General features: G+C 38.1%; 1 protein-coding gene across 2 annotated transcripts in view; it reads right to left on the bottom strand.

Annotated features, from left to right (window-relative positions):
* HSPA4 (heat shock protein family A (Hsp70) member 4) overlaps nucleotides 1-22866 on the bottom strand; it is a 47062-nt gene extending 24196 nt beyond the window's left edge. The window contains exons 1-7 of one of the 2 annotated variants that reach the window (XM_081292344.1): nucleotides 22270-22866; nucleotides 10817-10874; nucleotides 8524-8664; nucleotides 6412-6534; nucleotides 3917-4016; nucleotides 2994-3127; nucleotides 1430-1674 (exon numbers count right to left, since the gene is read on the bottom strand). In XM_081292344.1, the coding sequence (XP_081148470.1) occupies nucleotides 1430-1674; nucleotides 2994-3127; nucleotides 3917-4016; nucleotides 6412-6534; nucleotides 8524-8664; nucleotides 10817-10874; nucleotides 22270-22376 (908 nt within the window). In that variant the 5' untranslated portion in view covers nucleotides 22377-22866. The remainder of the gene's footprint in view (nucleotides 1-1429; nucleotides 1675-2993; nucleotides 3128-3916; nucleotides 4017-6411; nucleotides 6535-8523; nucleotides 8665-10816; nucleotides 10875-22269) is intronic. The other variant, XM_081292345.1, reaches the window with a different exon arrangement.
* Nucleotides 22867-23150: the final 284 nt, after the last annotated feature.

Below are 23150 nucleotides of genomic sequence, written 5' to 3'. Positions count from 1 at the left end.
TGTGGCTCAAGCGGTAGGGCGCTTGCCTGGCATGCGTGCGTCCCAGGTTCGATCCTCAGCACCACATACAAACAAAGATGTTGTGTCCACCAAAAATTAAAAAATATTAAAAAATTCTCTCTCTAAAAAAAATAAATAAATACTACTGAATTGTTCATTTAAAATACTCATTTCAAAATTTTATGATGTGTAAAATGGCTTGGGAGGCTGAAGCAGGAGCATCAGAAATTCAAAGCCAGCCTCAGCAACCTAGTGAGGCCCTAAGCAACTATTCAGGACCCTGTCTCTAAATAAAAAATAAAAAGGGTTGGGGATATGGCTCAGTGGTTAAGTGCACCTGGATTTAATTCCTAAAATAAAAAATAAATAACTTTTTGGTATAACTATTACCTCAATATTTGTTTAAATGAAGAAAAAGTTAATTAGAAGAAATAGTATAAGAAATAATCTAGTTTTATTAACTTCAAAAATAAAAACAGTGGTGAACATAAAAGACTTAAATGAAGGCTTAAAACAGAGCACATAAAATCTCTGTGTTCTAACAGTGCACGATACAACCAGCTTTTAAAAGCCAGCATACATTGGCCTCCAGCCCCACGCATGCACACACACACACACACAGGGAAGGGAGGGCTACTGCTCAATCACTTTTAAGTAGGAGAAAGGGGTGAGTACAAATATGAATACTGCTCAACAATAAATGCCATCTCAATATTTTAAGAACTGCTCAGACACACTTCCCCAAAGAAGCCATGAGTCTTGCCTGAATTATATGGCTAGAGTTCAAGCCAAAAGAACATCTCACTCCCATCATCCAAGCAACACAACCAGGAAACAACAACATTGAGTATTTCTGAGAATAGCTCTAAATGTCAATTACCCAAAACTGCAGTACTTTACAAAAAAAAAAAAAAAAAAAAGGCTGTTGCCCTCGAATGATCCTAAACCACTCAAAAAGACCAATTTTTTTTTTTAGTTGTAGTTGGACACATTATCTTTTATTTATTTATTTTTATGTAGTGCTGAGGATTGAACCCAGCATCTCACACGTGCTAGATGAGCGCTCTACCGCTGAGCCCCAGCCCCAAAAAAGACCAATTTCTTAATCAATGGCTAAACTAAATTTAATTCTACATTAAAGGACTTTGCCCTAGATTAATGAAAACAAATAATTCATGTATAATGAACTCAGAAGAACTGACTTCCTAGAATATTTAATTGATCAGAACAAAACCACTACACTTTCTTACTAGAAAAACCAAACCCAACCTTTACATAAAAAGGTTCCAAATGGCCTAAAATTTTAACCCACAGAACCAAAGTCTGTCATATTAACAACCACAATTTCAACAACTATTAAAAATAGTTAATATAAGTGAGAGGGGAAAATATCACAATTCAGTTTAATATCAAAATATAATATTATTACCTATTCATAGTTCCAGATACATCAACATCATTCATAAAACATTCAATGCTCAAAGGGAGGTCTGAAGCATTTGCACTCATCAATTTCTTCAGTTTCTCACACTCTTGAGACAGTCGTAATAATGCACGAATTTTAGACTTTATGTCTAGTTTGTATTTCTTCCCAAATTCTTCACAGAAGTGATTTACTAACACCTCATCAAATTTTCTGCCTCCCAGTGTTGTGTCAAATGCTGTGGCCAAAACCTTAGAAAAAGAAGATAATTAATCCAACAATTTACCAATCAATTTTAAAGTTTATCATGATGTATATTCAGTCAGTTTAAAAAAAAAAAAAAAAACAAGCAGTAATGTATATGCTATGATTAAAAAGAGGTAATGTGCATGTCACTTAATCCTTATTAAAACTACACTATGAAAAACAGACATTATAGGCCGGGCACAGTGGCACACGCCTATAATTCCAGAGGCTAGGGAGGCAGAGACAGGAGGATCACAAGTTCAAAGCCAGCCTCAGCACTTTAGCAAGGCGCTAAGCAACTCAGTGAGACCCTGTCTCTAATAAAATACAAAATAGGGCTAAGGATGTGGTTCAGTGGTCAAATGCTCCTGAGTTCAATCCCTGGTACCCAAAAAATTTTTTTAAATAGACATTACAATTACAGAGTATGCTTCAGAAATCTAGTTGAGATAATCTGCAGGTTACAAAATTACCAGAGTGGTAGAAGTAGAATTCAAAATCAAATCTTGATTTCAAAACCCATGCCCTCCTCTCTATGACCATCTGACTCCCAATATGCATTACAATACCAAACACACTAATGTCATACACATTCTGTACATTTTATTCTTTATGGTGGAACTACCATAAAGGAGCAAAAATCAAACATGAATATGATCACCCTCTGACTCCCACTCGCCGTTAACACTTCTACAATTCTATGTGCACAAAAGTGCTTTTTCCAGAGCTTTAAGTACTTTCCAGAAATCAGTGTTAGTCTAGTTTCTTTTGGCATCCAAGTTCTAGTTCCCCTACCCTACCTCCAGAATACTCAAAAGCCTCAAGAGCAAGAAGAGTGCACCTTTACCATTACCTCAATCCCCAGTGTAAAACACAAGAGAATTCATGTTGAAAAGAATTCTAGGGGCTGGAGTTGTGGCTCAGTAGTACAGCACTTGCCTGGTATATGTGAGGCCCAGGATTCCATCCTCAGCACTACATATAAATACATAAATAAAAGATCCATTTACAACTAAAAAATTTAAAAAAAAAAAAGAAGAAGAACTCCAACAAGTCTGCACTGTTTTGTTTTAAAAGGTTAGAAAAATAAGACTCAGTGCTCTTAAGAGCTTTTCCCTCAAGGTCTGTTTACTTCTCACCATGCCAACTCACGATAAATTTGGGGGGATATAATACTACAGATACCTTGAGTTTCCGGTTCATATGGCTCATAGAAAGTTTAAATTAGTGAAACAAAATTATTTACCCACTTATTTCAGTTAGTCTCTCAAAAATGTATTATTACCATATTTTTAATATAGTCTTCTGGCAAAAATATACTTACTTTCAGTTTTCCTCTATTAAATGCACATACAGAAACTTGATAAGCAGAATGCCCCATGTCTACAAAAACTACATTTCTTGGTTTCTCTTCTAAGGCAGGAAGATCTTGCTTATAGATTCCATATGCAAGAGCAACTACACAAGAAAAATAAATTCAACATAATGGTATTGTCTAAATAATAAAATTCATTTAAGCAGGAATAAACAAGTTTTATATATCCTGAATGGGACTTCATTAGATAGAATCCAATTCTTTATATAAATCACATAATGTATTCATAAGAAGTAACAAATTCAAAGAGTTAAATGCTAACAATCAGTTAGGGTTCCTTTAGTTTGACTTCAGCAAATTCCCCAAACCAACTTCCCAAGTCTCCAAACATTACTTTTCCTCAACCCCTTCTACTGATTCCAGGTTAACATTCCCATGTGTCCAGTCCTGGAGATGCTGCTTCATGCCCACTTTTATGACCACCAGTCCACAACTCAGAGAGAAAGAAAACCATGAAACCAAATGCACACGATAAGTGTATTCCTTTCCAAACAAGTACATGATCAAATATCACAGTGTGTATTTTATCAGTACAGAAAAGATACTGGTCAGATGAAGTCTTCACAGCTGACATAATATACAAAAACACTACGACACACAGGTGATAAAAAGAGAATGGCAGGGACTGGGGTTGTGGCTTAGTGGTTGGGTACTTGCCTAACACATCGAGGCATTGGGTTCAATCCTCAGCACCACATAAAAATAAATAAGTAAAATAAAGGTATCATGTCCAACTATAATTAAAAAAATATTAAAAAAAAAAAAGAGGATGGCAGCACTCCAAGCATACACAGCAAGAAACTCTAGGGTTTTAAGATCTCACCACTTCTAAGATTAAACTAATAAAAAAAAATTAATAGTCCCTTACTTACCTGCAGTAGTGTCATTCATTAATCTCAGGCAATTAAGACCCGCAATCTGTGTCGCATCCATCACTGATCGTCTTTCTGCATCAGTATAGAAACAAGGAACCTACAACAAAATTTAGAAGCTTGCTATATGACAAACCTCATTTTAGCTAGTAATATCCAAGAACACCTCATATGCTTACAGGAATTCATTCTGTATATGATTAAAGTATTTCAAACCAGTAAGAAAAAGAACATTCAAAGTAGTTTTGGCACAAATTTATTGCCATAATCCCAGTGGCTCAGGAAGATTAAGCAGGAGGATTTCAAGTGCAAAGCCATCTCCCCAATTTAGAAAGTCTCCAAGCAACTTAGAGAGTTCTGTCTCAAGATGAAAAATAAAAAAGCCTGGGGGTGTAGCTCAGTGGTTAAGTAACTCGAGTTCAATCCCCAATACTAAAAAAATGTATTGCCATTACCTGTGTTACCTAACAGACCACAACAAGAGCAGAGGTTTTATTGTTTGTACTATTTGGTTTTGGCAGTACTGAGAAAAGAACCCAGGGGCACTCTACCACTAAGCCATATCCCCAGCTCCCAAAATGTTTTATACTGAGACATGTTCTCACTAAGATGCTTAAACTTGCAATCTTCCTGCCTTAGCCTTGCAAATGGGATCGGGAATGTGCTAACACACCCAACTACAACAGAACCTACTTTAATATAAAGGCCCCTGCCTGGCAAATAAGAACTCAACTAGCATCTAAGAACTTGATTAATAAATAGTTCCCTAAGAGCTGGGATTGTGGCTCAGCGGTAGAGCGCTCGCCTAGCACATGCGAGGCCTTGGGTTCGATCCTCAGCACCACATAAAAATAAAAATATTGTGTCCAACAACAACTAAAAATAAATATTTTTTATAAATAAATAAATAGTTCCCTAAATTGACAGAAAAATTTTCCTAGCTGATTAAGTGTGCCTCACTATGCCTGAATTGTTTATACAAAGTAGTTTATACTGACCATCTTTTGTTGTTCTGGGAATCTATGTGACTGACCACCATCCTATCCCCCCACCCACCCCACACCAAAAAAAAAAGGAACTAGACTTATAGAACTCGAGACAAAATTTTCCTGGTAAAGGACACTTCATACATGTTGTTAAACCTCGTTAGCAAATGAGTGCATTCTGACTTTTGAAAATTTGTGCCTAGTTTCCTTTAGAAGTTACCTCATGTATCCTTTCCCTTTGTGATTTTGCCTTGTATCATTTTGTTGTAATAAAGTGTGAGTAAACTCTATGCTGTATTCTGTGAATCTTCCTTGCAAATCACTAAAATTCAGTGTGGTCTTAAATATCTCCAAACAGTACTTAACATACCATCTTTTAGTTTTTGTTTATTTGGTACCAGGGATTGAACTCAGGGTCACTTAACCACTGAGCCACATCCCCAACCCTTTTTTGTATTTTAGAGACAAGGTCTCACTGAGTTGCTTATAGCATCACTAAATTGCTGAGGCTGGCTCTGAACTTGCTATCCTCCTGTCTCAGCCTCCCCAAGCCGCTGGGATTACAGGCATGCACCACCCCACCCAGCTAACATACCATCTTTTAAACCATTCCCCAATACTGAAAAGAGCCACTCAGCATTCCATTATTTTATGTAAATTTTACTTCAGTATAATTCAGGATCTAAATTAAGGAATGCAGACAAATCAGAGCGAACAAAGGAGAGCTGTGGAAAAGTGAAGTATCTAAGAAATACAATGTCTGCTACCAGCCATTAGGCAATCAGAGTCATTGTACCTTAGCTCTTGTAGCATTTTTAGTCTTCTCTGCATCCCCAGAATTGTGGTACATAGCTATAATCCAACTGTTGCTGACAAACGTCAATTCTACTTTACTAGATAACCAAGGACCAAGGAATTTACCAGACAACAAACCTACCAGTCCTTGTTTTACCAATCAATGTACCAACATTGAGACAAAAGCCAGAGTCAAAGTATCAAATAAGTAGACTCAGTGACAAAGCCAACATAGCCACTCATATTTCAATAGCCTCTAGGACTCCACCACAATGCAAGCACAAAGCTGCAAGTACCCAGGCTTACACCTAAACAGGGAAATGGGAAAGACAAGGTGAAATTTACTGCTGCCTTATATTTAGTGCTAGATACAGAAACAAACAAAAATAGAGGAAAAAGCCATTTATATTTGAAGACAATCAATTCCAACAAGCAGCTACTCTGTGTTTGACACTATAATAGGTACTGAAAAAGAAATCAAAGTGGGTTGAGACAAACCCTAAAGAATAGACAAGATTTAAATAGGTAGAACAATGGAGAAGAAATAAGCAAGAGCTAGAAGGCAGAAAAAAATACTTAAGAAAATGAAAATTAGTTAAGTTTTTTAAATTATCATTACAATGGAGACAGAAACAATTTTACTTGCAATTAACAGCATTCTTCTCTTTGCTTTTTGATTCAAGTTCCTAAAATCATATTAGGAATCAAACTTACCGAAACAACACAGTCAACAACGGGCTTCTTAAGAACACTCTCTGCTGTCTCCTTCAATTTGGACAAAAGCATGGCAGTCACCTGCTCAGTGGTAAAATTCCGCTCTTCTTCCATATATGTCACCTGAAAGAAAACAACAAAAGAATCTAGATTTGCTGTATTTCCTCATGTCCTAGTCCCAACAATCTAAAACGAACAATGCCTCACATTATCCACGGAACACTATCTCAAAAGGGAACTGAAGAAAGCTAAATTTTGCAAACCTGAAGACAACTTTAGCTTATAAACATGCTTTCCAAACATGACACTTGAAAATGGAAGGCCCCAATGGAAAAAACAAAACCTAAGACAATTACCCATGCAGAAGCAAAGTGGTATAGCTCACCATGACCCACACTGCCCCTCCAGGAGAGAGGGCTGGTAGTGGGAACTACTTTGCCATCTGGCATATTGTGTGTGTTTTACTTTGTTTACTGTAATTAGCTTATTATTCATCTCCCCAGTTATGATCCAACCTAATCTTAAGAAATGGTTTTTATCTAATTTGCCCCAACAGCTGGACACCCATAGTAAACACTGGCTGAATTAAAGAATAACTAATCAACAAGAGTTTTTTGTTTTGTTTCAGTTTCAAAATAAAGCCATACCCTAGATTAATGCCCAGAATAATACATCCCACATGCCCATACTTCCCAATTATAATTCCAACAGAAAATGTTGCTGTCTTTTTTTAGGTTGCTACCCCAACTCAGCTCTAATGATATCTTCTCTTTACTCCCCAGCTGGATCAAGACAGACCATGGGAGTGCTGGAAATAATAGCTCAGTTGGGTAGAGTGCTTGTCTCACATTGCACAAGGCCCTGGGTTCAATCCCCAGCATCATCCCAAAAAAAAAAAAAAAAAACCTGATCATGGTTTTGAATCTAACTCACCCCACTGCACAACAAAGATGGGGGAAATGTCCTCTCACTGAGCCCTTTCTAAATTGCCCCTTTTCTATCCTGTAAGCTGAATTCTTAGTCAACTCCTCCCCCTTAGACAAGGTACTCCAGATTTTCTTAGTCTCTTTCCTCCTGACTTATTACAATGTTTGTAACTCAAACTGCCAATAGTCATCCTATTTCTTATTGGTAAATAGTCCTCATTTCATCATCTCCCTTTTGTTCCTTTTTCTCTCTTTTGCACCCCAGTTTCATTCCCTGCTATGCCATTCAAGCTTTCCTGAGATTGTTGCCACAGATATCCTAGGTAAACCCAGTGAACATTCTTTAATTTTTCACTTCTAAACTTGACTAAATTCTCAGCTACAATAGCACAACTATCTTGTTTTCACACTTCTCACCATCTCTTTACTTTCAAGGCTTTTCTCATGATTCTTATTTCTTCAACTGAGGCATCTCAAATACCAATTATCTCTCTAAACTCAATGCCTGAAAAACTCAACTGCACTCTACCTCTGAATACAAGAGGCATTTGTGTCTACCCTACTCATCTCCTAGTCTTTCCCGTTTTGTTCAATACTGCTCTATAAAAAGACTTCTCTACTTGTCCCAGAGATAAAGACCAAAATCATCCCCCTCCAAAAAAACTCTTTCCAACCTAACTCCCATCATCAAGATTATGACCACCTACTTGATTAATAACTTTAAAAATATTGATTATTTTGCTTGCTCTTCCACAAGCCATTTCCTAAAAATCACACTATAAAGTCTACTGCCTCAGTGAGCAGGACAAAGATCAACAGCTGTGTTAACTTCAAACCATCATTCCCGAGGTCTCCAACGCATATTAACAGCATCACCAGTGTCTCCCAACCAAAATCCAGATCATTCAAAAATGTCAAATGATCTTTTATCAGCAAAAGTTTTTCCTAAGCATTTTTTTATTTTTTTTAGTTGTTAATAGATCTTTTTTTTTTAATTTATTTATATGCAATGCTGAGAATCGAACCCAGTGCCTCACACATGCCAGGCAAGTGCACTACTGCTGAGCCACAGCCCCAGCCACTTCCTAAGCATTTTTAATACAATTTATATTAGAAAGGTATTGATATACACTCAGCTGATAAAATACTGCTTTTTAATCATGAGGTATTATTTTGAGAACCTTACCTTTATACCCGTTAATCCAGAGGACAACTGTACAATATCATACGCAAGGCTGGATTTTTCTGCCTCGACAAACGGATCAGAGAATGCTCGGCCATGAAATCTTTTAAATCCTTGGACTGTGTTCTTTGCATTGGAAATTATCTAAGAAAAAGAAGATCAAAATACAGAAAACTACTATTAATTACTTTTTTTAATTTTCAACAATCATTTTAACTTCATAAAGTTTTTTCTTCTTTGTTTCAGTTTTATTCAGACACTCAACCTTTCTCAACAGAGGCAATTAGCATATGAAATGAAGGACAAGAAAGGCACATGGGTCTCCTGGTGGAAGGGCTGAAGCTAGAATCCAGCTTTTCTTGCTCTTCCTGCTCCTCCATGATGTCAGGTCACTACATTTTGAAAATATTTTCTGTTCTTAAACTTCTAATACACATTTACATAAAATAAATATTAGTTTTTCAAAATGGTCCAAAGTTTGTGGTTCAAACTTTCTTTTTTTTTTTCAGGTTTTTAAAATAATTGTTATTTTTTAAAAGTGGTTCAACTTTCTAGGTACAAACTCAACAATATATACTAATCCAGAAATTCTAGTTTAAAAAAAAGTTCTGTAAAGAAAAAATATTACACAAAGTACAGAAAGATTAATGGAAAAGGATACTGGAATACTGGGAAAATATTACTTATAACTGGCAAAAAACTGAAAAGTAATGGCCTTTTTGTGGAATCAGAGTTTTAGGATTAAAAAAGAAATAAGTATTTTTTCTTCTGTCAAAATTAAATAAGTAAACAACAGGCAAAAGACTGGAAAACAGCCTGTATGCTCCTGTAAAAGCAGGAAAATGGCAAAACAAATTAAGGCACAACCACACAATGAGTCTTATCATACAAGAAGTAAGACAACTGAAAAGACATATACTATGCTATACACTTTCTTACAGGGAAAGCACATTTATGAGATTAGAAAGTATACACATTCATTATTTTTTTTGGGGGGGGAGGGGGTAACAAGATGAACTCATGGGCACTCAACCACTGAGCCACATCCCTAGCCCTATTTTATATCTTATTTAGAGACAGGTTCTCATTGAGTTGCTTAGCACCTCATTTTTGCTGAGGCTGGCTTTGAACTCACAATTCTACTGCTTCAGCCTCCCAAGCAGCTGGGATTACAGGAGAGCACTACCGATGCCCAGTCACATTAAAATACTAACCATGAAGCTAGGGATGTAGTTCAGTGGTAAGGTACACACTTCATATATCTACAGTTTCTAATTCTAAACTCAACTATAACTTATAGGGGGGAAATGCTGGCAAAGACATTTTTAAAATACCAGAATGAACTTGTGCTTAAGATTTACTAGCTTCTCCTCCCAACACTGAAGATGTAAGAAGTCCTTCACAGGAGATATTACAGAATTCTTTTGCATTAGTTATGTCAAAGGGCACACACAGTTCTTTTGTAAAACAAGTAAGGCCGCCAATGTTAGGCTCTGCTTGAGAAAGCTGCCAAAAAGAAACTATATCACAGTAACTGTGTTAACCTAGAATTGGACTTTCAGTTTAATATAATAACTATTCTCAATAATGAAAACAGGTTTAAAAATAGGAAGAAGTCACTGGAATTTTAGGAAAAAAAAATTTGAAAATAGCACTATATTTGCTATCTACTGCCACCTAAAATATCTTAACCATTCTACAAATAAGTGTATAAAACACCCAATTTAATTAAAAACCAACTGATCAAGTATCATTCTTAGGATCCTAAATTTTAGGTCCTGTCTGGTCCAAAAGGGGAGTTACTCACTTTATATGTTGCTCCAGAACAAAGTCAAACACGCAACTCCATTTTACAGATACTTTAGACATTCAGAATTATGAAATTCTTGGGGGTTTGCTGCTCTAAAGGGTCTAATGTTTCAAGGACTGAAGTCAAATCCTTTAATGTTTCTAGAGCCATATTTTCCTTCCTTTAGAAAACTTGATTACAAGAGCAACGATGACCTTAAACATAAGTAGAAAGGCGGAACAAAGACAGACTTCAAGGAGCACTTAAAATATCACGAATCAAACAAGCCTTGCTTTAAACAAAATCTGAGTAAAAATACACCTAAGCAGTTTATATTGACCATATTATACTACTATTGTTAATTAAAGTTATCTGCCTCCCATTCAAGTATACGGGAACCGAAATCAGGTCTGTTTTTGTCAGCTATATACCTAGGGTCTAGATTCTAGCTGCTGAACTAATGGATAGACAAACCAGAGAAATAGGTCATTTTAAGAAAAACTCTACCTGGCTTTTAGCTGCTGCTCCAATTGAACGATTCTTAGGACCAAAGGAAATACAAGCCCTAGAAGATAAAACAAACATTTAAGAATCAAATTTACTGCAATATTACATCCAAAACCACAGCAGGCAAGATTTCTGAATCTCACCTAAAAAGCCATATTATCTTAATAAACAGTACACATTATGTCTATGATTTTTTACTTTTCTATTGAGGAATACTGCCCATGTAATAGGCTGCTTCTTAGAATAAGGCCTGTCATTTTAAAAATAGGAACATAAGTCCAATGTGATAATCACCTGTCTAGAATACTACAGAGAAGTGGACAAGGCAGTCTCCACCATCCTAATTTTTCAAGTCTTGTGTTCAAAATCCTAATGTAAAATAATGTACTCTCACATCAATGTATCAAGTAAACACTTTGGTTTTCAAGACAGCTTGTAGCTTCATCAAGAACATATTTATATATTAATTGTCTAAAAAATTTTTTTTGGTACCGAGGATTGAACTTAGGGGCACTCGACTTAACCACTCTCAAACTTAATCACTGAGCCACATCCCCAGCCCTTTTTTCTATTTTATTTAGAAACTATTCATTTATTAGTCTCACTGAGTTCCTTAGCACCTCGATTTTGCTGAGGCTGGCTTTGAACTCGATCCTCCTGACTCAGCCTCCCCCAGTCATTGGGATTATAGGCATATCAGCTACAAAACCTTTAAAACAACTCCTGCCTACTGCATGTAAGTAAAAAGAAACTTTTCTAGAACTAGCTTCCAAGGACTCAGAATTACTGGCAAAAAACTTCATCCCCAATTCTTCACATTTCTTCCAAATCACCAACTCATACACCAGTTTGATCTATGTTACTTCTTTTAGAAAGCAAAACTGAAACCTGCTTGAAGGTAAAAATATCATGTTTAAACTTAAAAAGGCAGTTGAATTGAGAGTTGATACTCATGCTGTTATGGCTTCCATGTTTTTCTTTCTAACCCCTTTAGAACTATGCTCTATGCTCTTTAGTGTCATCTCCCTTTCTAGTAGCTGCCTTCTCTCAAACTAAAATATAGTAAAGTTCACCCATTTCACCCAAAAAAATCCTAAGACAACTGTTTCCAGAGTCAATTTCCCTCTCAAGCTAGTAAGCTTTTTCTTGTTCTTACTTTATCAACTGCTTCTATACACCACCCCATCTAATGTTCAGATGTGCCCTATCTTATCCCCATTTTACAGGAGAGGAAACTGAGTTCAAAATGTTATTAACAAGTAAACTTACCGAGGTTCAAGCAATGGAGTCAGAACTCTAAATCACATGTCGCCATACTTTACACTCCAGCACTGACTCTCTTTCTCCCAGCCCAGCAAACTCTATAAGAATAAGTGCTCTGGAGCCATACTACCTTGGTCCAAATATGACTACATTAAATTACCTTTCTGTTAATTCAGAACTGTTTGACATAAAACTCACAAGCCCTGTGCAAACTGGCACAATGCTGGGCCTCTCTGGACTCCCAAAACTGCAGACATATGCTTACTGGATTAACCTGGGAGGAGATTATGGTATAGCCTTAGAGCTCATGAGACTGAATATTAAACTCTTTGGCCAAAAATGTGCAGGAGGTAGTCCCTCAAAAACACAGGTGTCAAGTCAGTTTGTCTGCAAATATGCCACCAATTACACAAATAAATAAAGTCTCCTGAATACCACTTAAAGGGCTCTCCTATCACAACCCATGTTGCCTTTTAGAAAGGGCTGAAGGGTCAGGCGTGGTGGCCCATGCCTGTAATCCCAGCATGGCTCAGAAGGCTGAGACAGGAGGATTCCGAGTTCAAAGCCTGCCTCTAAATTAAAAAGGGATGAGGATGTAGCTCAGAGATTGGTATCCACCAACAACAACAACCCCCCCCAAAAAAAAGGAAAGAAAAAGGTCTAATGCAATCTTACCCATTCCACTCCTTCCATTACAAAAAGGAAGCCCAGCCTAAGCACAATATTTGGCAAACCTATATCTTTTTAAAAACCACCAAATCTCATCTCTAAGTTATATGTTGGGGTTGGGATCTCAACCCCAACATATAACTATAAGTCAATTTATCTTCAATGATTTCCCGCAGTCCTTTTTTCAAACTTTTATCCGCTCCAAATTACTAGTTCTAAGAATTTTAAAAAAAAAAATTGATGGGGGGCGGGGGGGCTGGGGTTGTGGCTCAGCAATTGAGCGTTTGCCTAGCACAGGTGATCACTAGGTTCAATCCTAAGCACCATATTAAGTAAAAAAATAAAGGTAATGGTATTGTGTCTACCTACAACTAGAAAAAATTAATATTCCCCAACAATCCTATAAATCCTGCTGAATTATTAATCTCCTATTCTACCTCAATAAATAGAAGCAAGTTATCTTCCAAACAAAACTACCTAACAACAAACACAGCCCAGATTGCTTAATATGGAACCTAAGTCCTCTCCTATCCCAACCCAATTCCATTTTCCAACTGTATCTCACCCACAGTTATCCAACATGAGTTGAATAAGATCTCCAAATCTTCCTGGTTTGCTAAAAACCACTTTACACCTGAACTGCTCCAGTCCTTTAACTGTTCTCATCACCTACTTAGTAAAGCCTTCCCTACCCAAATAAAAATTAACCATTTGTAGCTCTTCAGACTTACTTCACTTCTACTTAGCACTAACCACAAACTGAATTATGATTAACATATTTGCTTCCTCTTCTGAAACAGTGTTTATAAACAGTTCACAATTTATGTGTGAATCTAAAATTAACTGGGATGGGGCTGAGGTTGTGGCTCAGTGGTAAAGTTCTTGCCTAGCATGGGTGAGGCACTGGGTTCAATCCTCAGCACCACATAAAAATAAATAAATAAAAATAAAGGCATTGTGTCTTCCTACAACTAAAAAAAAAAAAATTAATTTGAGAGTCAGGAGACATCATTAACAGTGATTTAAACACCAGTATGTATTACCATGAAAATATGTATTGTTTAATGAAGCTTTCTAGTTATGACATGCATTATCAGGTCTCAGTGCAAAATATGTAATTTAATAAAATGAGGTATTAGATCATGAACATGTGCTATAAAATGGCCATTAGCCACATATGGCTATTTAAACTTAAATAATGCAGTCCCACTGACCACATTTCAAGTATTCAATATGTAAGTATGGTTTGTGGCTACTCTTTGAACAATGCAAACACAGAACATTTCCTTCATCACAGAATGTTCTATTAGAACATACTGACTGATAGTATTCTCTTTGAAATATTTTTACTTACTTTTAAAATCTACATCTCTGTCATTAACAGTAAAAAGTGTTTTTCATGTCTTGAAGAGCCAAAAAAATATGTCTCAGAGCAAATGATTCAACTGCCTTTTTTTGGTCTATGCATATAAATTCCAAACAATGCCCAACTCCTTACAAAGCAATCAAATCTCACTAATGGAACTCAATCACCACTATGTAACGCAGCAATTAAATCTCAAAACAAGTACTAACTTCAATTGTGGAAAAATTCACTTTACTTACCATCTTACAAAATCATCAACATAATCAGTACATCAATTATTAATAGGCTAAAAAAAGTTCCCTAACAATAATCCAACTACTGCACTAGAACGAGAAATGCATAGCTTTTCCATTTGCCATGTAAACATATGTACAGTAGATTTCAAGCTCTAGACTCAGTGCACACTGCTTTTCCAGCTGTGTGATACTGTTGTTATTATGAGATTCAATCAGATCATCTCTGAACAACGAAAATTACAGCAGCTATCTGATAGGAATACCACATATTAAATTTGATGATCCACCTTTAAGGGGCTTATCATAGAGACTGAAATCATAAATAATAAAATATTACCTGTTATAGTTACAATGAATCCATAGACTAGGTTTCAAACAAAAATATATCAGCCTTGCATACACAAGGCCCTGGGTTCAATCCCCAGCACCACAAAAAACAACAACAACTAAAAAAAAAAACTAAAAGTAATATGATCAATTTGCCAAATGAGTCATGAAAAACAGCACCAAATGAAGCATTCTGAAATTAATATCACACATCATATTTAAATGAATAGAAAGCCTGAGAAGATTAAATTGCCTATTAGTGCCAATACTGTGACTTAGTTCAAAGTTTTCTTCCTTTCCCAACCTCCTCTCCAGTACTATGAATTGAGCCCAGAGCTGCATGCATGCTAGGCATAGAACTCTACCACTGATCCATACCCCTAAGCTCAACGTGAAAGAACTAAAGAAAGGTAGGTAGGTTGATGTTAAAGAAAATAAGGAGTACCTGTAATTCCACAACCCTCACCCCACCACAGATGGCCATTATTATCATTTAGCTAAACTCTCCTATGCAATCCTAATAATCAAAAAAAAAAAAAAGTGAGGGCTGGGGTTGTAGCTCAGAGGTAGAGTGCTCGCCTAGCATGCAAGAGGCACTGGGATTGATCCTCAACACCACATAAATATAAAATATTGTGTCCACCTATAACTAAAAAATTGATATTTGTTAAAAAAAAAAAGTGAAATGTGGGGCTGGGGATGTGGCCCAAGCGGTAGCGCGCTTGCCTGGCGTGCGTGCGGCCCGGGTTCGATCCTCAGCACCACATACAAACAAAGATGTTGTGTCCGCCGATAAAATAAAAAAAATATTAAAAAAAAAAAAAGTGAAATGCCCTTTTCGGTTTACTCCTCCTTCAATAAATGCTCAAAATTTGGACATGAACAAGTATCACAAGAATATTCAAAGAAAATCTAACTACCTCCCACTCACAAGGTGCTTGCATATGATCCCTGTGGCAAGAAGCCTCTTTCATCCAAGCAGGTCAAGCTCCCTTGTCCCACAGATTTCATAGCGCCTTCACATGCTAGGCAGTGTATTAGTGTTCTACATCTGATACTCCTAAATACTCTGAGAAAAGAACTATTATTGACCCACTTTATAATTAAAGAACCGATTCAAGTCAAGATAATTAAGTAAGCATTCAAGTCCAGGATTCAAAATCAAAAGAGTATCAGACTCCAAATTCTCTACCAGACCCTGTAAAATTCAATTCAACTCTACTTCATACCTTCAGACTATCCCAGTCCTCTCCTCCCAGTATTCTGATCCCATCTACTCAAGTCCCACTCCTATCTTTCCTCAGTACTTTATCCAACACCTATTTACCTCTCCTCTGCACAAAGGATTTCTTTTTTTTTTTTTTTTTTTTTTTTTGCACAAAGGATTTCAAGACTGCATAAAACCTCACAGGTAATTGTACTCTTATTCTATGTACTATTGCTTTTTGTCATTCATATTCCCTCCTAAATCAGTTATACTAATAGACAGCAGGAATCTCTACCTCATATTTCCTCTCTACTCCATACAAAAAAAATCCAATGCTGTGCAAACCTTGAGTATTCACCCACTTTGCTCTTAGAGAAACAGTATAGGAAGTTAACTCACCATTTGAGACCCCTATGTTCTAAACTTTAAGTCATAGAAACAGCACCCTTTTCTGAGTAAAATATGCTATTGACCAAATATTTATGCACATTCTGATGGGTTATTATGAATAGCAGCAGTCAAACAAATCCTTAAAAGGTAGTTGCAAGTATAAGCTTATTTTACGTAAAACTACTTCCAGGATATCAGGGCAGTCGTTGCTCTAATTCACCTTCTCTTAAGGGGTGAAGAAAATTAGCTTTTCAGAGAACCTGTAATAAGCAGCTGTAGGCAAAACTGGCCTGGAATTGAATACTACCTAAATCAGAGTACTCTCTGGTTACTTCCTTAGCTCTCAACTAAAAAATATCAAAAAGTTAATATCAAACACCAAGCAAATCATGCTTTTGGGATCTTCAGTTCCTAAAATACAAGGAATTCTTACTTAATAAACTGTGCACATTAAAAAGAATATAACTAAGACTTGAAACGCCCAGCTTTCATTTTAGTGTCCTTATATATCATCCAGTAACAGCATTCATAAAAATGCAAGAAGTTATAGCAACATTAGCAAATACTTTGGCAGAATGTACCATGTGTCAGGCATTACTCTAAGCACTAAGAAAAAGCTGTGAATTAAATAGTTTTAATTCATAATCCTCATAACCTCCAATGAAGTAGAGAAATCACTTCTGTTCCTAATAAAAATGCCTTATACTTTTGTAAAGTGTTCTGGCAATACAATCTGAAACTTTAAGCATATCCTTTGCCCAAGCAATTTCACTTCTGGCAATCCAAGGAAATTTTTAAAATGCAAATATAAATAGTTGAGAACTATTTGTAATGGCTTAAAAAATTAGAAATTACCTGTTTAAAGAAAATATAGTATAGCCATACATTTAAAATATTACATATTTAACAAGGCAAACATATTCATTGGCTTTGAAAAACATCAAAATTGTAAGTGAGCACGGCGCGGTGGCACATGCTTGTAATCCCAGCAGTTTGGGAGGCTGAGGCAGGAGGATCACTAGTTCCAAGCCAGCCTCAGTAAAGGCAAGGCACTAAGCAATTCAGTGAGACCCTGTCTCTAAATACAAAATAGGGCTGAGAATGTGGCTCAGTGGTAGAGTGCTCCTAAATTCAATCCCTGGTACCCTCTACCCACTTAAAAAAAAAAAAAAAGATAACGTATACGCAATCCACAGAATTATTTTCATAAATAGCTAATTTCTAGCCAAGCACAGTGGCACACACCTGTAATCCCAGAAGGTCAGGAGGCTGACACAGGAGGATCACAAGTCCAAAGCCAGTATCAGCAATTTAGTAAGGCCCTAAGCAACATAATGAGTCCATATCTCAAAATAAACAAAAAGGGCTGGGGATGTGGCTCAGTGTTTAAGTACTCCTGGGTTCAATCCCAAGTACAAAAAAAGTATCCCATTTCTAGCCTGTTAATTTTTGCAAAGTATGGGCCAGTTAATTTCTGTAACATTTGGCAATCCAAACATTCTAAATTCTAAAAGAAGCTTTTGAAGTTGTACCCTTTCTACAGTAATAATCCAACTAAATACAGAAATAGTTTCTCATCTCATCCAAAGTCTATGATAAAAAAAAAAAAAATCTCAATCTACAGGGTGCAGTGGCACCTGCCTGTAATCCAGCAGCTCAGAGAGCTGAGACAGGAGGATCATGAGTTCAAAGCCAGCCTTAGCAACTTAGCAAGGCCCTAAGCAACTCAGTGAGTCCTTGCCTCGAAATTAAAAATATATTTAAAAAGCCACATTCCTGGGAATGTGACTCAGTGGTTAAGCATCCCTGGGTTCAATACCCTTTGCCCTCCACCAAAAAAAAAAAAAAAAAACCTCAACCCGAACACTCAACTAAAAACCCCAAAATGAGGACTGGGGTTGTAGCTCAGTGCCAGAGTGATTGATTACCTAGCATGTGTGAGGCACTGGGTTCCATCCTCAGTACCACATAAAAATAAATAAATAAATAAATAAATAAAGGCATTCCATCCATCTACAACTACAAAAAAAATTTTAATTAAAAATTAAAAACAACCCAAAATGATCACAAAGTCCCATATTTCTCTCCTATATCACACTAGTGTAAATCAATCACCACATAAAATAGTACAATCAACCTACTTCCCTTCCCCTTCTCAAATCCATTCTCCTCAGACACACAAAAATAAATAAATATAAATTAGATCACTTCCCAGTGAACCTATTATAAAAATGTTTTATATAATTTACAAAGTCCTGCCATAATCTAGTGTGCCCTCCTCGTTTCATCTAACTCCTAACTCCTCATTTCATCTCATGCCTTTTTCTCAAGTGGCTCAAGAGCAGCCATGTTCCTCTAATCAAGTGTGCTAAACTTTTTTTTACTCTGGTCTTAATATTTGCTCTTCCTTCTGCCTCAAACAGTTCTTACTCAAAACCACCATAACTTCCATGGTCAACTCCTACTCATACTCTAGGTCTCAAATGGCACTTCTTTCAAAAGCACCTTCCACCTCCACCCCATATCCAATTTAAATTAGGTGTCCTTGTTAAACTATCATATCCTGTACTTTTCCACCTTGTTCTTACCAGTTAGTAATTATATACTTTTGTTTAGTATCTGGATTTTTCCACTGGCCATGTCCCTAATGGGAGGAACTTGTTTATCACTCTACTCCTTAGGCACAGTGGCCGCCACTAGTGGCACTCAACATCTGGAAAAATGAAGGAAGCCTGAATTTGGTTGAAAGGCAAATCTCTCTTCTGGCTAAGGCTCCACTGGCTCTTCAAAAACAATCCAGATTGTCATACCCACAGTTTGAAATAAGGTACATCCATCATAGTCAACCCTAGAGGATCTACATCTTGATTTCCACTCCCACACTAAAAAAATCTATATCATGCAGTTTCTGCACATCTACAAGATCTAAATTCATTCTTCCACAACCTGTACAAAAGTCAAGTTTTTACTGCTCCCATTTTCTACTTAGTCAGACTCCAACACAAAAATATAACTTAATCAAAAATAATCATTTAGCCAGGCACAGTAGCACACGCCTGTAATCACAGGGGCTTAGGAAGCTGAGGCAGGAGGATGGCGAGTTCAAAGCCAGCCTCAGCAAAAGTGAGGCACTGTCTCTAAATAAAATGCAAATAGAGCTGGGGATATGGCTCAGTGGTCAAGTGCTCCTGAGTTCAATCCCTGGTACCAAAAAAAAAAAAAAAAAACATAGTTGCGAAGTCACTTGAATATATGACATTCCTATGTATTGACAGTGTTGAAGGAAGATATATAGAAAACATAAGGAAAAGAGTATTTATATGGTATTTTCTTATTGCAATTACAGAGTGTTCCTGGGCACCTTTGTCTTTAAGACAATTTTCTTAGGGGGAACAGGTATTGGAGATTTAATTCAGGGCCTTGCACATATTATAAAGAGTGCTCTATCACTAAGCTACACCCCCAACCTTCTTTAAAGCTAATTTAACTGCCATCAGGAACACTAACTTCTTTTGCATCTGTAAACACTCCCTCAGATTCAAATAGAACTCATGATGAAACTACTGTTGCATCTTCTGTTTGTCTAAACTTAAAAAAAAAATAGATAAGATATTCTAAAAAGAAAAGACAAAAACACTGTTCTTTCCAATACTTTAGATTCTCCCCGTGTGTTCCTTGGAGCTAAATTATCTCACTTGAAGCAGATAAGGGACAAGAAGTTACATGCATAACTCAATATTCTAGCCTTTTCAATTTCTTCAGAAGACTATCTTTACAGATAAAGAAAACTCAAGGTCTGGGGATTTAGTTAAGCAGTACAGCACTCGCCTCACATACATAAAGCCCTAGTTTCAATCCCCAACCCCGCAAAAAAAAAAAAAAAAAACACTCCAACCTGTGCATGCCTATAATCCCAGGACTCAGGGAGGCTGAGGCAAGAGGATCACAAGTTCAAAGGCAGTCTCAGCAACTTAGTGAAGCCCTAATAAACTCAGGAAGACTCTGTCTCAAAAATGAAAAAGGCTTGGGATGTGGCCCAGCGGGTAAGCGCCCCTGGGTTAAATGCCCAGTACCCAAAAAAAAAAAAAAAAAAAAAAGTCAAATAAAAAAGTATTGATAAAATCCTTATAAACAAGCTTTAGTAAAATTTTTAAAAGCAATACACAATACACAAAATTATGGTTGCCTATAGTTCAGCTGCTCCAGACACTGAGGCAGGCAGCTCACAGAATTCTATGGCAGCCTGAGCAACACAGCAAGATCTCCTCTGAAAAAAAATAAAACTGCCAGGCATGGTAGCACACCCCTCTAATCCCAGCAGTTTAGGATGCTGAGGAATGTAGATTTCGTGGCCTCAGCAACTTAACAAGACCCTGTCTCAAAATAAAAAATAAAAAAAGAGTAGGAATGTAACTCAGTGTTAAAGCATCATTTCTAAGTACCAAAGAAAATAAAAATTTAAAAATAAATTACCCATTATTAAAAACAATAAGGGGGGATGGGTTTAACTACTAATGGGGTGGGTTTTTGATATGTAGAGGGATACAAATTAAAATGTTCTAAAATTGTTTGTGGTGATGTTGCACTGTTTTGTGAATACCCCAATAAAAACTATCAAATAGTACACTTCGAATGAGTTAACAGTAATTTTTTCCCCTAAGTGCTGAGGATTGAACACAGGGCCTTATGCATGCTTGGCAAGTGCTCCACCAGTAACCCCAACTCTTACAGAATATCTCAAAAAAGCTGTTTAAATAACTGTTTTAGAAAACTAAGACAAGAGTTGGTAGAGTGCTTGCCTTGCATGCCCAAGGCCCTGGGTTCCATCCCCGGCTCCAAAAAAAACTAAGGCAAGAAGCACCAAAGCTACCATTTGGAGTTGTGGGATGGGTTTTCGGGGCGGGGGTCAGAAATTTGACAAGTAGAAGAGAAACGTTATTAGCCTTCTTAGTGGAAAAAATGAGTACTACACAGAATCTACTTTGGTTAGAAACCTGCTACAGAAATATGATAAAAATTCAAGTTGAAAATGAGGGACCTCAAAACACTGAAAGCCTTCTACGGCCACATTGAGATTTGGAAATAATTTGAAGTTTCCTACAGATTTTGCCTAAATGGGAAGGCAACGAACTAAAACTTATCTATGTATTCAAAAGGTTCTTTTACTCCTACCAAGGAAAGACCTGGCTGAGTCACCTTCTCAGAGCTTTGTCTGTACTGGTCCCATAACTTAGCATAGGTTATAGAAGTCAAAGTGAGCCCTTGAGTCATTGAATAACAATTGTGGCCAACAGCCGGTGGAATGTGCTATGGTGAAGAGCAACGTTATGAAGGAGTAGACAGACATGCACAGATTGAGCAAATGACCCAACGTAACACAATGTCAGAAACGATGTGAAAAAGTGAACACGATGATATCAAGAGTGAATCTACTTTTATTATATCCCTTTCTACTATCTATCCTTGCCACCCCAATCTCAAGATGCGGGGTCGGTCCAGAGCCTGAGCCTCCAGTGCTCCTGACTCCCTCTTCCGGGCACCGCACCGCCCCCACTCACGTGGGGCCCCGACCGCTCCGAGGCCTCTCGGTCCACAATACCAAGAACCCGTTCAAATAGATTAACTTTTATTAAGTGCCTGCTGTGTGCAAAGGTCCGAGACATGCCCTAAGCCTGACCTCCACCCTCCACAAAAAGAATATCGCCTCATCCTACGTTCTGGGCCTGCCTTCCCTCTAGCTGCTACCCCGTGTTCTGCGCTAGTAAGAGAACCGGCTCAAAGGCCTTATTTAGCCCGCGGAAAAGGCCTCGTGTCTGCCGCAGACCCAAAGCAAAGCAGGTGGGTCACAGCCACGAGTTACCGGGTACTCACTTAGGCCCTTAGCGGGAACGGAGGCGACCCCCAGGCCCGCATTCCCCAAACTGAGCGGGTAGCAAATTGGAGCAAGTGCTACCTCCCCACCATAGTGCATGAGGTTGAACAGCCCCACACTTACGGCGTGCACCGGTCACTGTACTCGTTAGCGATCGTCTCGATGCCGCCGGCACGAGCCACAGCGACGTAGCAGCTCTGGAAGCCCAGGTCTATGCCCACCACCGACATGGCGCCGGCTACTGCTCGGGCTCGGGCCCGGGTCCGGCCGCCGAGACAGGACACGGACCCCGGCGGGGTTGGCGCGCGGAAGAAGTGGGCCGCGTGGGCTGGAGTACCGAGGTTGCTGAGGGACGGGCAAGTGTCCACGAGAGCGTCTACGTCCTTCGTAGGAGGACCGCAGCGCAGGGCGCTACTCTGGCCGGCTCCGGCTTAACGGCAGTAGAGGGGGCGCCGGTAGCGGGGGCGGAGAAGATCTCGAAAGATCTCGTTGCGACGAGAGCCTAGCTGCAGCGCGAGAACTGCGCAGGAACGGAATGTTCTCGCGATATCTTGAACCAAAGGCTTTTTTTTCTTCCTGAAGCCCCGCCCCATCTGCTCAGACGCTTACGTCACATCCTGGCTAGAAAAAACGAGTAGGGACTGGTCGGCTGAAAGACAACTGGAGGCGAAACTGGCCAGTTGAGCCTGCGCGTAGAAGCTGCCGCGCCGCAGTCACAACCGCAGTGAGCACCTCCCCTTCCAGAAGAAAGTCGTCAAGCTTGATTGAGTCTATATCCCGAAGAGGCTCTGTTGGCCTACTTCCGCTGTTTTTCTTTATTTTGAAGAGACTTCCGGTGGCCGCATCTTCAGCACGCCGCCTTCTGTTGGATCCAAAAAATGGGAAATCTTTAAATTCCATTGGGCCTCTGCTCCCTTGGGGATAGGTTAGCCAGTGGGACAGAAGGCCGCGGCTGGCGGTAGGCCCTGAGCGGAGCGTTACGTAGAGCCCTGTAAAGTCAAAGC

Source organism: Spermophilus citellus (genome assembly GCF_964194105.1).
Source record: "Spermophilus citellus genome assembly, chromosome: 1".
In the NCBI taxonomy this organism is placed as follows: domain Eukaryota; kingdom Metazoa; phylum Chordata; class Mammalia; order Rodentia; family Sciuridae; genus Spermophilus; species Spermophilus citellus.
Note: the sequence above shows the minus strand (reverse complement) of the source record. Positions and strands in the feature narration are given on the sequence as shown.